Source organism: Sinocyclocheilus grahami, unplaced genomic scaffold (genome assembly GCF_001515645.1).
Source record: "Sinocyclocheilus grahami isolate Dianchi unplaced genomic scaffold, SAMN03320097.WGS_v1.1 scaffold25.1, whole genome shotgun sequence".
Lineage (NCBI taxonomy): Eukaryota > Metazoa > Chordata > Actinopteri > Cypriniformes > Cyprinidae > Sinocyclocheilus > Sinocyclocheilus grahami.
The window spans coordinates 622,117-636,805 of NW_015505204.1; the positions used below are offsets into that span (position 1 = coordinate 622,117).

The 14,689-nt window shown below is 35.9% G+C and overlaps 1 protein-coding gene across 1 annotated transcript in view; it reads left to right on the forward strand.

The window, feature by feature from the left end:
* mcf2l2 (MCF.2 cell line derived transforming sequence-like 2) overlaps window positions 1-14,689 on the forward strand; it is an 87,758-nt gene that overhangs the window by 10,695 nt on the left and 62,374 nt on the right. The window contains exon 2 of the mRNA XM_016248699.1: window positions 11,796-11,879. Within this exon, the coding sequence (XP_016104185.1) occupies window positions 11,796-11,879 (84 nt within the window). The remainder of the gene's footprint in view (window positions 1-11,795; window positions 11,880-14,689) is intronic.

Below are 14,689 nucleotides of genomic sequence, written 5' to 3' on the forward strand. Positions count from 1 at the left end.
ATTCCGATCCCTGGCTGATCGATCGGTGCATCTCTAATAAAAATATTAAAATCTTCTTAGAAGTCAACTTCTGCAATTGAATCATTGAGTCATTGAGATTGATCATTCAGTTCAATTTTGTAAACTGATTCATTTATAAGATCTGATTCAAAATAAATATTTATTTACATTTATTCATTTAGCAGATTATTTTTTTCCAAAGCCACTAACAAATAGGGAAAGTCATGAATCGGACATTTCTACTAGGATGGACTAGGATGGATGAACCTCTTTCTTTTTATGTCTTGTCATGTTGGAGCTTGACCGACCCTTTTTTATTATGTGAAAAACGGTGGTAATTTTTCCTTTTGTGTTCCATGTATGGGTTTAGAATGGCATTAGAGTGAGTAAATGAGGATAAAATTTCATTACTGGGAGAAATATTAAGACTCCGTACCACAATGAGCTCACTTTGTAAAAGCACGCACAAGAATAGAACACACACACACACACACACACACACTCGACCAAGAGTACTGTATGCTGCAGAAAGTCTCTAGAGGCAGTATGAATTATCATGCAGAGGATACAAAGTTTTTAGTTTTCCACTAAAAACATCATAACATCCTCAAAACAATCCTGCAAAAACATATTGCATACGCTGTAAAAAAAAAAATATATTTTTAATTTCTTGTACATTTCTTAGAAATTGCACGTAAATTTCACAAATAATTACAAAGTGAAATTTGTTTCAAAGTCCAAATTTTTCACTGAAGATTGCAGAGTTCAGAGAATATATCTTTAGAGAATTGTTTTTCTTGCACTATTAAATTTTTTTTTCTTGTTTCATAAAACTCAATTTTAACAAATTTAATATAAAATTAGATTTCAAGTTAGTCAAATTGTTTGTTCTTGTTTTAAGCATAAATCTAATCGGCGTCAAAATGTATGTTGTCTTAAAAGAGACATCGGTTGCCCATTTTCCACAAGTTGGTATAATTCTTTAGGGTCATCATGAAATGTCTGTAACATACTTTGGTTAAAATTTCTCAATGGTCGTGTAAAACCACCCTTTTTACCTATGTTCACAGCGACCCGTTTCGGTGCATGCCTCTTTAAATGATAATGAGCTATTGCTCACCCCGCCCCTCTCTTCTGTGGGGCATGTCAACACAAGACCGTGAATTGCTGCCTTGGACTCTGTAAATGGCTCGGAGGTGGTCTTATTCTAATAGCTAGCTAGCTATGTAGAAACCTGCTGCATATTGAAACAGCTCGCTGGATGACCGTTTCAGATTCAGACAGCCCATAACAAACTGGCTGCATGTTTTCTTTTCAGCTTTTTTGAGTTGGCAGACAGGCCAGATACTTAACTGAATGCAAAAAAAAAAAAAAGCTAATAAGAAAATATAATCTGATGTCCCCTTTAAGACTTTTGAAATGTAAGAAGGTGATTACGATTTACAATTCATTGAGATTTTTGTTTAATATTATTTACTTTATTAAATTATTACTTAGCAAAATCTTCTTAGAAGTCAACTTCTGCAATTGAATCATTGAGTCATTGAGATTGATCATTCAGTTCAATTTTGTAAACTGATTCATTTATAAGATCTGATTCAAAATAAATATTTATTTACATTTATTCATTTAGCAGATTATTTTTTTCCAAAGCCACTAACAAATAGGGAAAGTCATGAATCGGACATTTCTACTAGGATGGACTAGGATGGATGAACCTCTTTCTTTTTATGTCTTGTCATGTTGGAGCTTGACCGACCCTTTTTTATTACGTGGAAAACGGTGGTCATTTTTCCTTTTGTGTTCCATGTATGGGTTTAGAATGGCATTAGAGTGAGTAAATGAGGATAAAATTTCATTACTGGGAGAAATATTAAGACTCCGTACCACAATGAGCTCACTTTGTAAAAGCACGCACAAGAATAGAACACACACACACACACACACACACACTCGACCAAGAGTACTGTATGCTGCAGAAAGTCTCTAGAGGCAGTATGAATTATCATGCAGAGGATACAAAGTTTTTAGTTTTCCACTAAAAACATCATAACATCCTCAAAACAATCCTGCAAAAACATATTGCATACGCTGTAAAAAAAAAAATATATTTTTAATTTCTTGTACATTTCTTAGAAATTGCACGTAAATTTCACAAATAATTACAAAGTGAAATTTGTTTCAAAGTCCAAATTTTTCACTGAAGATTGCAGAGTTCAGAGAATATATCTTTAGAGAATTGTTTTTCTTGCACTATTAAATTTTTTTTTCTTGTTTCATAAAACTCAATTTTAACAAATTTAATATAAAATTAGATTTCAAGTTAGTCAAATTGTTTGTTCTTGTTTTAAGCATAAATCTAATCGGCGTCAAAATGTATGTTGTCTTAAAAGAGACATCGGTTGCCCATTTTCCACAAGTTGGTATAATTCTTTAGGGTCATCATGAAATGTCTGTAACATACTTTGGTTAAAATTTCTCAATGGTCGTGTAAAACCACCCTTTTTACCTATGTTCACAGCGACCCGTTTCGGTGCATGCCTCTTTAAATGATAATGAGCTATTGCTCACCCCGCCCCTCTCTTCTGTGGGGCATGTCAACACAAGACCGTGAATTGCTGCCTTGGACTCTGTAAATGGCTCGGAGGTGGTCTTATTCTAATAGCTAGCTAGCTATGTAGAAACCTGCTGCATATTGAAACAGCTCGCTGGATGACCGTTTCAGATTCAGACAGCCCATAACAAACTGGCTGCATGTTTTCTTTTCAGCTTTTTTGAGTTGGCAGACAGGCCAGATACTTAACTGAATGCAAAAAAAAAAAAAAGCTAATAAGAAAATATAATCTGATGTCCCCTTTAAGACTTTTGAAATGTAAGAAGGTGATTACGATTTACAATTCATTGAGATTTTTGTTTAATATTATTTACTTTATTAAATTATTACTTAGCTATATATTATATAATATTGTCCAGACATCTGCTAAATATTAATTTAAAAAAATAAATAAAAAATGTATTTTGTATTTCATTTTTTTTAAATTCTAAAATTAAGTAAATAAATAAAATTAACTAAAATACACTCTCAGAAAAAAAAGGTGCAAAAATTGTACCTTTAGGGCTTATCACTGGGGCAGCACACTTAAAGTGACAACTTTGTACCTTTATTTACCCGTAAAAGGTTTAAAGTAGTACTTTAAGAGTACATACAACTACTCTAAGATACTAATATGCACCTTTTAGGGATAGATAAGGTAAACTGTTAAAAAAAAGTATAGTATGTTGTTGTTCAGATAGGGAAGTGGGTGTGTGTTAGGATGTTGTGTACTGGCAGTTCTGTGGGAGCGACTGTGCTCTCAGGTGAAGGTGTGTGTGTGTGTAAGTATATCCACCACAGGAGAAGTGAACTAGAATAGTTCTCTTAATCCAGCGACAGCAATGCTTCTGTCCACTTTCTCTGTTCAGTTCTTACTCTTCTGTGATCTTACAATTCACAGGAGCTACACAGCTAACGTCTCGTCCAGCGAGCTGTAGTGAGGCAGGTTGGGCATGAGCAGGGGTATTCTGAGTTTGTACTGCAGTATGGACATCTCCCAGCAATATCAGACCATCCCGTCCCGCTGCTCGGTATGTGGGCGGTACACACGCAGAGCGTCCTTCTCCTTGGTCCGCATCTCGGCCGGGGAAATGGAGTCGTACCATCATTTGCTGAAAGTGTGTCTGGAGACTGAATTAGCATCGAGGAGAAGTATGTCTTCCTCATACATCCCCACCTTCCTCTTTCGTTCTGGTTTGCTTCTGATGCAACTATAGCTATAAAATACTTAATCGTCTAGAGAAGTGTGACGTTTTAATTTTGTTTTTTGTATGTGTGTAGTTGAAGTTATGGTGTGTGTGTGTGTGTGTCTGTGTGAACAGCAGTGTTAACCATCAGACGCTCATAAAGAGGATTAAACGGCTGGGTCAGTTCAGCCGCTTCATTCATCATTGTGAATAATTTAGTGAAAATAGAAATGCCAGAGCAAGTGTGGTTATTTGATTGGTTTTTAGTCGATTCAGTTTTGTTTGGGTGCATTCTTTGAGCTTAAAAGAGGAACTGTAAATGATGTGGATGTCAGCAATCAGACATGAAAGTGTTTTTATCAGACATGAAAGAAGACCATGAACTGATAGCAAAAAGTCAAAGCAAAAATAAATTTACATATGTTTTATTTTATTTCATATATTTATGGTAATTTTATGGATAAATTGTGAATATATTATTTTGATTAATTATTATATTGTTGTTTTCATTATTATGATCTTGTAGCACAAAGTAAAAAATATATAGATCATAATGTATTTATATAAATTAATATAAATATATAAATAAATAATTTCTTTATGATGATCATGAACCAATATCAAAAGTCTCTCTCTCTCTCTATATATATATATACATATATTAGAATTTATTTATTTTATACAAATGCATAATGATTATATTGTTATTTTGATTTATGAATGACAACATAATATATGTATGTAATGGGAACTGATAACGCAGTCAAGAGAAAAAAAATTGTGTATTTTTATATTAATTACATTGTGTTTTTATATTATATTAATTTTATATGAATGTTGTTGTTATTATTATTATTATTATTATTGTTAGTCTCCACTGAATTAAATTATTTGGCTATTGTACAGATGCCTCACAGATGTTTCCATCCTATGCCACCAAAGCAAAAAGTTGCTTCAAAAATGTGCTGTAAGTAAAAAAAATAACTGACATTGTTTGCATCCATATAGGTTTTTCCCTTCTGGAAAGAGTTTTTAGACTAAATCCGATCATGAGTGGTATATGACCGGACTCCCTCGAGAGCCCCTTTAAAGCATGCCGGCATAATCAAACACACCTGTCCAGACTGGGTCAGACAGAGCTTTACACAGACCACATCTGAACATCCTAGTCAAACACTTTTTTGTGGATGTGGGTCCTCTGGATAGTGGTTGTTTTTACACGAACAGTTCTGAATTAGGCCAGTTGGCTGTTTTCATCATTCATTACAATACAAAATGATTCTGAATGCTTTCTATTTGTGGAAAAAAAGGCCTCTACACTTACAATCCAAACAACACACTCTCACTTTATAATGACTTGTTTGTTGCTTGTCTTGCGTTGTGGGGTGAAGGTCTTGATTGTTTCTGGTGACAGGGTCCATGACATTAATCATTTTAAGGGAGGTTTTGTTGTTCTGGGCCAGGGGTGGTTCTAGACCCTTTTAGGAGGGCTCGGTCCCCCTAAATCTAATCAGCTATCTAATCTATTGTTGATCTGAGACTAATTATTTATTTTTGTTGTTTAACAGTTGTTAATAAGAATTATATGACCATTTTCTATTAGTTAAACAGTAGCATGTACCGATTTTAACTGTACTGCAGAAAGACCGATATCATTATATCACATATAGTGACGCTAAGTAGTAGTAGGCTACTTTTGACTTACAAAGAGAAAGGTCTCTTGCTACACATTCTCACTGAGAGCTAAACCCCCCTGATTATGAAATCCTAGAACTGGCGCTGTTCTGAGCAGATACAGGATCCTGTCTAACATTTTGATTTGTATTCATGTGTGGTGGCTTCCTTTTCCGTAGGGATGTAGATGGAGAGGGATTTAGATACTGTATGCTGGAATTTTTGTAATGCTCAGTTTTGTGTGGACTTCAAACAGCTCACATTATCCTTTTATTTTAAGCAGTAGTTAACCCAAAAATGAAAATTTGATTATCATTTACTTCAGGTTTTGCAAACCAGTATGACTTTCTTTCATCTGTGGAGCACAAAAGAAGATTTTTGTTTTAAATCTAATTTAAATTTTTTTTTAATTTTATTTATTTATTATTAAATAAATGGGGCAACATCATGTGCACATGCTCCACTTATACCAGCAATATGAGGCTGATCCAAGATGTATTGCTTTTAAATCGAGGCCTACAGCAATATAAATTCATGTGTGTGGGTGTATGTGTGAGTGTTGGGAGCATTGGGACTTCCGCCACTACTTTCAGTGATTTCTTTGGGGGGAATATGATAGATTGTGGGTCTTGCCTGCCATAAAATATTTAGATCCCATTTGTGAACAGCAGAGCCTTTGATAAAGCTTTAGTGCAACCATTGACCTTCTTGTCAAATATTATTAAGCTCACAGAGATTTGATTGTATGATTATTTTATTTTGCTGCCTGAGACTGAATTGTTCAGGCTTGTCTTGAAATTCCTTTGCCATACAGCAGCACTAATTTATAAAGATCAGAGGGAAGCAGAGTGGGGACAATGGACTGGATGTCCTGTGGACGCCCCTTAAACGTCTGCCGATGGGATTCAGACAGGCTGTGAAGTGAAGCTAGTGTGTTGATTCTGTAATAGTCGCTCAGTGTTTCATTGAAAAGCATGTATAACCACCTAGAGCTGGTAGAAATTTCTCAAAGTGTGCACTGTAGGTGCTAATGTTCGGAACCACTTTGAGACCCCCTACAGTCCAAACTGGATTTGTTTACATGATGATATGCATCAGTGTCCGCTGTTTGACTGCAACCCTTGATGCATTGACCCCGAATGAAACCATGAGTAGCTTCAGAAAAAGGAAGATGAAACCTCTGAGAGCTGATTGGTGCATGGTTTCTATTCCAGCAGTTGATGATTGAATCCATTAAAGTTTGTCTTTGCTCAGTACACAAGGGTGCTTTCCATACCAATGGCCCTGGAAAAAGAGGTATCAAGGTCAATGATCTTAAAGACTGTCCTATATAAGGAAAAATGTAGTTTCAAACATGTCAACTTCGTGGAGATTTACTCTTTGTATCTGTGTTTGTTTCAAACTGTTTTATAGCATAAAAAAAGGTATTATAGCATCTCATCTCAAAATATTATAATAAGATTATGCCAAACTTAAGTTCCCCCCCCACCAAGAATTCTTTATGCATTTAATGCGTTATAATAAATAAATTATTATTAAAAATAATTTAATAATTAAAAATACATTTAATTTTAATTTAAAAGGTATTTTAATTCAGAAATTAAAATCATGTTTATAAAAGCGTTGTTGATTTGTTTTTCAAAAAGGTATTATAGCATCTAATCTCAAAATATTATAAGATTATGCCAAACTAAGTTTTCCTCCCAATAATTATTTTAATGCGTTATGCCATAAATAATTAAAAATTTTTTATTTAATAATCATTCAAATACATTAAATGTTTTACATTTAAAATGTATTATAATTCAGAAATTAAAATCATGTTTATAAAAGTGTTGTTGATTTGTTTTTCAAAATATATTAATTTGACGAACAATGTACATCATGTCATTGACCCATCATAAGACAATCAGGTCTTGTTAGCTGTGGAACTTTTTGTCTCACCCGTCTTATGCCTTTTGGATACTAACGGAAGGCTTTTTGCGGATCTCCACCCTCGGACTCCTTCTGTCCTCTCATGCCCATCGGCTAATTTTGGTATCACAGTGTTCCCCACTGCATGAACTCCTCACTGCATGTGAATGCAATCAGTGTTGAACTAAGTGTGCGAATTTAGAGCGTTTAGCAATTACGAACAATGTACATCATGTCATTGACCCATCATAAGACAATCAGGTCTTGTTAGCTGTGGGACTTTTTTTCTCACCCGTCTTATGCCCTTTGGATACTAACGGAAGGCTTTTTGCGGATCTCCACCCTCGGACTCCTCCTGTCCTCTCATGCCCATCGGCTAATTTTGGTATCACAGTGTTCCCCACTGCATGAACTCCTCACTGCATGTGAATGCAATCAGTGTTGAACTAAGTGTGCGAATTTAGAGTGTTTAGCAATTGTAAGTGAGTTTAACATATTGATTCTGACATCCTGACCCATGCTAGGACAAACGCCAGTATTGTCTGGTGGGGACGGCACAGGTGATTGACACTTGATCATCTGACTGTTGATCTCCTGCTCATGGGCTGAGTGATTAACAAGCTCTGTAATTAACCAGACAGCCCAATGCAAACAAGCCTGAACAATTAACATAATGCTTCTTGTGAATGGTCATGGTGTACCCTGTTGAAAGACTTTACATAAATTTAGGTGTGTCTAGCTCTTTATGTGACCATGCAGACCAACGATATGGGATTCAGATCTCCATTGAACACTGCAGTTTTTTTAAACTGGTGTACAGTGGGAAGGAAAGGCATTGAAAGGCATGAGCTAAAACACTAACGTTTGGGGAAATGTGGAACATAAACATAGTTGTTCTCTCAGGCTGTTCATGCTCAGTCCAGCTGGACTCCAAAACATGTAAAAAAAAATTTAATACATAACCCTCAATGGAGACTTTTTGTTAGAAGATGGTAGGTTCTTTCAGTTCTCCATGGAGAAAACTCTTTTAAAACAGTAAGTCATGTGGCTGGAAAAAGTGAGTTGAGACAATACAGTCTTTCCACAAATATCAACCTCTCTTCATTGGTTCAGCAGCTGCATACAACACAACTGAAGAAATGTGATAGATGATAGAATCTCTGGATGAAATGGTTAAAATTCAAATAACAAGAATCAAACTATAGCAGTCATAGTTAAGAGACTCACTTCACTTCGATTTTTGACATCCTGAGCAAAGCTTCTTTCTGTATATAAACCAAGGCCAGTGTATTTAAAGCATCTCATATCATGCGTCCTTGGGTTATTGTGATCAATACTAATACTATTATAAATCTGCTCTATGAAATGTGATCTTTTTCTGCCACGCTTTGTGGATATAAGAATGATTGCTTGTTATGTAAGCAAACTCATCCTGCATCCTTAAAAACATATTGAAATGTCTCTTTGAGAAACTCACCAGTTTGTAAAACGTTTTCTTTTCTTTTAGAAGTGCTTTTGGGCAAATTTGGATGATGCAGCTCTACAAAACTTTCTGAAATGTGCTAATCCACTAAAACATCAGACAGTTTTCTTTTAAATGTGACGTGTGAAGGACTCTCGTCTTCCATTGGTTGGCAAATAGATAGCCCCGCCCCTAAACTCACATTATTGGCTGAGCCAATGTTGCTGTTATCCTACAAATATCTTATAGTTTCCTCTGCATGTTAAAGGGATAGTTCACCCAAAATGAAAATTTGATGTTTATCTGCTTACCCCCAGGGCATCCAAGATGTAGGTGACTTTGTTTCTTCAATAGAACACAAACAAAGATTTTAAACTCAAACCGTTGCAGTCTATCAGTCTTATAATGGCAGTCAATGGGCTCCACGACTTTGAGAGTAAAAAAAAACATACACAGACAAAACCAAATTAAACCCTGCGGCTCGTGATGATACATTGAGGCCTTAAGACATGAAACGATCGGTCTGCAAGAAACTGAACAGTATTTATATATTTTTTTACCTCTGATCCACCACAATGTCCAACTGTCCTGAGCGCGTTCACAACATCCGGCGCGTGACGTCAAATAAATATGGTTGGGCAAAAAATTCCACGTTGTCTGATGATATATCAAAATCATCTTCCATTGTGATGACCTGTACTTCTAAATGGCTTTAGATCATTGCAGTGCCAGTGAACAAGTCCACAATCTCTCTGCACTGTGTAAATAATGAGTGACGTATACGCGCGACAAATCGCTTCCGTACATGCTTCTACTATCATAGATATGTATAGATGCCCTATTCGACCGCTCCAGATATGTTGACGCGTACGCCATTTTGGAACGTATCGCGGTCCATAGAAACAGTCATTAATGAGGAATCTACTTGTATATATCTATGTCTACTATGCCAGAGCACGTACACACGTCACGCACCGGATGTTGTGAATGCGCTCAGACATTGCAGTGGATCAGAGGTAAAAAATTATATAAATACCTTTCAGTTTCTTGCACAGACTGATCGTTTCGTGTCTTAAGACCTCAATGTATCGTCACGAGCCGCAGGGTTTCATTTGGTTTTGTCGGTGTATTTTTTTTTTTTTTTACTCTCGAAGCCGTGGAGCCCATTGACTGCCATTATAAGACTGATAGACTGCAACGGTTTGAGTTAAAAATCTTCGTTTGTGTTCTACTTAAGAAACAAAGTCACCTACATCTTAGATGCCCTGGGGGTAAGCAGATAAACATCACATTTTCATTTTTGGGTGAACTATCCCTTTAAGCTGGTACAAGAGAAAGTATTTTCTAAAATCATCCCTTTAAGTTAAGGTAAGGGGTATTTGGATTGGTTTAGGTGTGTTTTTTTTCCACAGCGCAGCCCTATTTCACAGTCTTCTGTGGGTCAGAGTGGTATTTGTGGTCTAGTTTGACAATTAGCCAGTTCCACTGAACACAGAGGGCAGTGGAGCATGAGTCTGCATGAACTGTGTGTGCGTTTTATATGTGTCGTGTGTTTAAGCCTGTAACTGACAGCTGTTTTTCTGTGCCCTGTGGTTTAATCTCTTGGCAAGCTGACCATCATCTGCCCTGCTACAGAAAACCTGCTACTGCATAGGGAATTTAATGCTTAATAAAAAAAACAAAATCAATGATGATGTTGTGTTAGATCAGGGGTCTTTGTTCTTTTTAGGCCAATGACATTTTATCCTTGGTAAAAAGCAGAATTTTGTTTAAATGTGAAGTGTGGAAGACTCTCGTCTTCCATTGATTGGCAATCAGATAGCCCTGCCCCTAAACTTGCGTCATTGGCTTCTTCTGGTGAAGAAACTGATTTATATTATCTGCAATTTTAAGTTGCATTTATTTGTATATTTGATTTGAAAAGATAATTTAAGTTAATTTGAAGGCAATTTGTGAGAATTTGAGATTAAATGATAAAATCACTGTAAAAGTATTTTTACGTTTCAGTTGGCTATAAAAATACATTTTGTTCAAATTTGAATGAAAACAAGTAAATCTCTCCACATTTTGCATTATGAATGTGTGCATAATTTTTTATTTTTTTTGCTAATATTTGTTGCCTTTTTTATGAATTGCTCAAAAAAAGTAGTTTTTTTTTTTTTTTTCTGTCGATAGGAGTGGTCCTGTATGATCCGGCCACATTTCCTCAGGGGAAGTCTTTGGCTTCTTATTGTAATTCATGGACATGTCAATGGTTTTGACTACACAGCCAGCTGATAACATCTGGTTTTCACATGCTCCTTGACGCACATTGTTCTTCCCGTAGAACACACTCCAAAAAAAAAAAAGTCTTGAAACATGCTAATTTCTGTCGGCGAGGTTGTTCTGCTGTTTATGGCATGCTGCCTATCAAAATTTTGACTAGTGATTTCAGGATATTAACTTCAACTTGCCAGACTTCCTAACATCTGCGGATCCCGAATACATCCCAAAATTTCTGTAGTAACTCCTCGGCATTGTTTGTAGCCCACAGCAAGTTTCCTCACAAGATTTAACAGGGTCTGATAAAGAGAAGTCAATGTTAATGCAGTCTTTTATGTGTACAGAGGAACTTTTGTTCGTCTACAGACTTCATTGGGCTTTAGGGTGACCCTCAGTAGAGAATAGAAGTACTTGAGCGCTCTTTTGTAAAGCCAAGGGCATAAAAGAATGGGTTGTTTGAAGGAGCGCTTTCCTGATGAACGGATACAAACCAGAGGCTGTGTTGATGGCTAAAGGTCGTCTCTAAGGAAGCAGCTGTAGAGGGGAAACTCCTTCCAGAGCAGACGGTCACTCTGAAGGGTCAGGCTACTGATGCCCCCCGTGACTCTGTATCTTGCTGATATCCTGAATGTGATTTTTGTAGAATTATATGCATGTTGCAGTGATTTCTAATGCTCCTGTGCTCTCTGGTCTTTCCTCACAGATGAGATTATGCAGCAGGAGATCAGGCCGTTACTGGCGGTCGACATAATTGAACAACTTCACAGGCAGTTTGCTCTTCTTTCAGGTGAGAAATGAATATGTCTGTTTGCTCTTCAGGTTGAGATAAAAAGGCTTATTGCTTTTTTTTTAAAAGCTATTTACTTTCCTTCTCTGTAGCTATTGGTGATGCTTTTGAACTTTGACCCTTTCTTGTTTGTGAGAATGAATGTGGGTCAGGTTTCTGTGGTGGCGGTTAATGCTGGCGAATCACATTCACTCATGTCAGCACTGTTGTACAATTCCCAGTTTTCCATTTCCTCAGATGCTAATTAGCACGTAAAATAAGAGAAAATAGACTTCTGCTGTCTCATTTTCTCATGATGCGTATTATTTAATAATGAATCGAGAAATATCCAAGGGCACGTTGGTGAATCTCACTTTGTTTGTTTATGAACCCAGCATCCAAAATTAACTTTTAGTCACACTGACTTGAGAATTGAGAAAATATAACAGCCATAAATATTTCTTACAGGCCATGAATCTTAACTATTTATTCTCTTTTTCTTTTTCTTTTCTTTTTTACACCCTGTTTGAAACGGAAGCTTGTTTGTTTATCAGCTCAGGTCTTTAACCACTAGGCTATGCCACAGTCCTGCTTAATATGTCTCAAATGAAAATGAAACAATTAGGCAGCCACTCAAGATATAAACAACTGGTGACAAATTGAGATGAAATTTTGTTATTGACCAAATACTTATTTTCCACCATAATTTGCAAATAAATTCTTTAAAAATCCTACAATGTGATTTTCTGGATTTTTTTTTTCTCATTTTGTCTCTCATAGTTGAGGTATACCTATGATGAAAATTACAGGCCTCTCTCATCTTTTTAAGTGGGAGAACTTGCACAATTGGTGGCTGACTAAATACTTTTTTCCCCACTGTATATAATATAACTGACTCTATTTTTAGTTAATTTGATCAAGCCTTGGTCATGAAGTTGCCAGGTGGTACTGTAGGATAATTGACTATACAAAACAATTAATATTAACTAATAAAACAGCAGTGTTTACCACATTCAGTACAAGCAGAGCTCTCTGAAAACAGGGTGGAAAAACTTACACACTGAACTGATGTAAGTGGGAGGGACATCGCGACTACAGACTCGGTGCTCCTTGGAGAGCTATTCCATTCCTTCCCACCCCAGTCAGATCTCCTGAGGCCTGGCCTGCCTCCCTGTCTCCTCATCTGCCAAGACGCCTGCATCAGCCATCAAAACTGCACTAGCTACAGAGAAAAACAATCCCAGCATACTTTGTGCAATCTAATTAGCTGGCTCCTCAAGTGCTGCTTTCCGCTGAAAAGCTTGGTGTCGTCCATTAGGACTCTGTGAATCACAGGGGACGACCAGAAATTTAATAGAATAGACTTCAAATGTGTCTCGTTCACTAGCGAAGAAAAAAAGTAATCAGGTCAGAAGTCACGCATCAAACAATTGTCCTCTTTTCAAGCGAGACAAAGCCAGGAGGATGTGTTTGTGTGTATTTGCACTTGCATATATGTTTGCGCATGGCTAAATAGATAGATGGATTTTTTTCTTATTTATTTTTATTACATTGTAAAAGAACCAAAGACTTAAACTACTTCAGTCTGTGTGCATTGAATTTATTTAATACTCGAGTTTCACAATTTGAGTTGAATTACTGAAATAAATTAACTTTTCCACGACATTCTAATTTTTTGAGATGCACCTGTATATATGTATGTATGTGTGTGTACAGTCTTAAGTCGCTTGGGTATATTTTTAGCAATAGCCAAAAAAAACATTGTATGGGTCAAAATAATCGATTTTTCTTTTATGCCAAAAATCATTAGGATATTAAATAAAGATCATATTCCATGATGATATTTTGTAAATTTCCTACCGTGAATATATCAAAACTTAATTTTTGATTCGCAATATGCATTTTCTCAGTATTTCGATTTTTTTGCACCCTCAGATTCCAGATATTCAAATAGTTGTATTTCGGCCAAATATTGTCCTATCCTAACAAACCATACGTCAATGGAAAGCTTATTTATATATGATTATGTATAAATCTCAATTTAAAAAAATTGACCCTTATGACTGGTTTTGTGGTCCAGGGTCACATATATGACTATATAAAATGCATAAATATGAAATGTATGTTTTTTAAATATTTATTTAAATTTACTTGTATACATGTATGTACTGTATATTTATTTAGATTTCATTCATTTAAATATAAACATGCATTTACCAGATTATGATGATAATTTGTTTTTACCTCTGAAAATATATGGGATTTTTACATTTTCTGAAGATTGCTTCTTGCTTTGTCACAATGCTGAGGTGTTGTTGATGGCTGGCAGGGTCTCGTTATATGGTGACTAAGGTGTTCAGAGCAGTATAAGTATTATGCGGTTGCTAGGTATGGAATTGCTAAAAAAAAAAAAAATCCACCAGGAGTTGCTACAGGTTCTTTATATCTGGTTTTATAGGTGTCTAATATAAGCCATAATTTTCAAGAGAAGTCATTCAACCACAAGGTGGGTGACGTTTTTCCAGTGATGTTCCAAATAAGACTGTGGATGTGGGCTGGAGGGTTTTGTTGCTTGATTTGCATATTATAAATATAAATGGAAATTCCTTGTCTACACTTGGAAACTTTATTTCTTTACTGGTAAACTATTAAAAGAATAACCTAGACATCACCCAAGTGAAGAGTTGCGGCAAGTCTAAAAATGGATGGACATATGACCTCTGAGTGGATCTGCCTCATTACTGCAAACAAACACATCTTTCTTCAAATTGCCCTCAGGAATGAGCACAATAAGAAGAATCCCTGTTAAAGAGGCGATTACATATTCACAC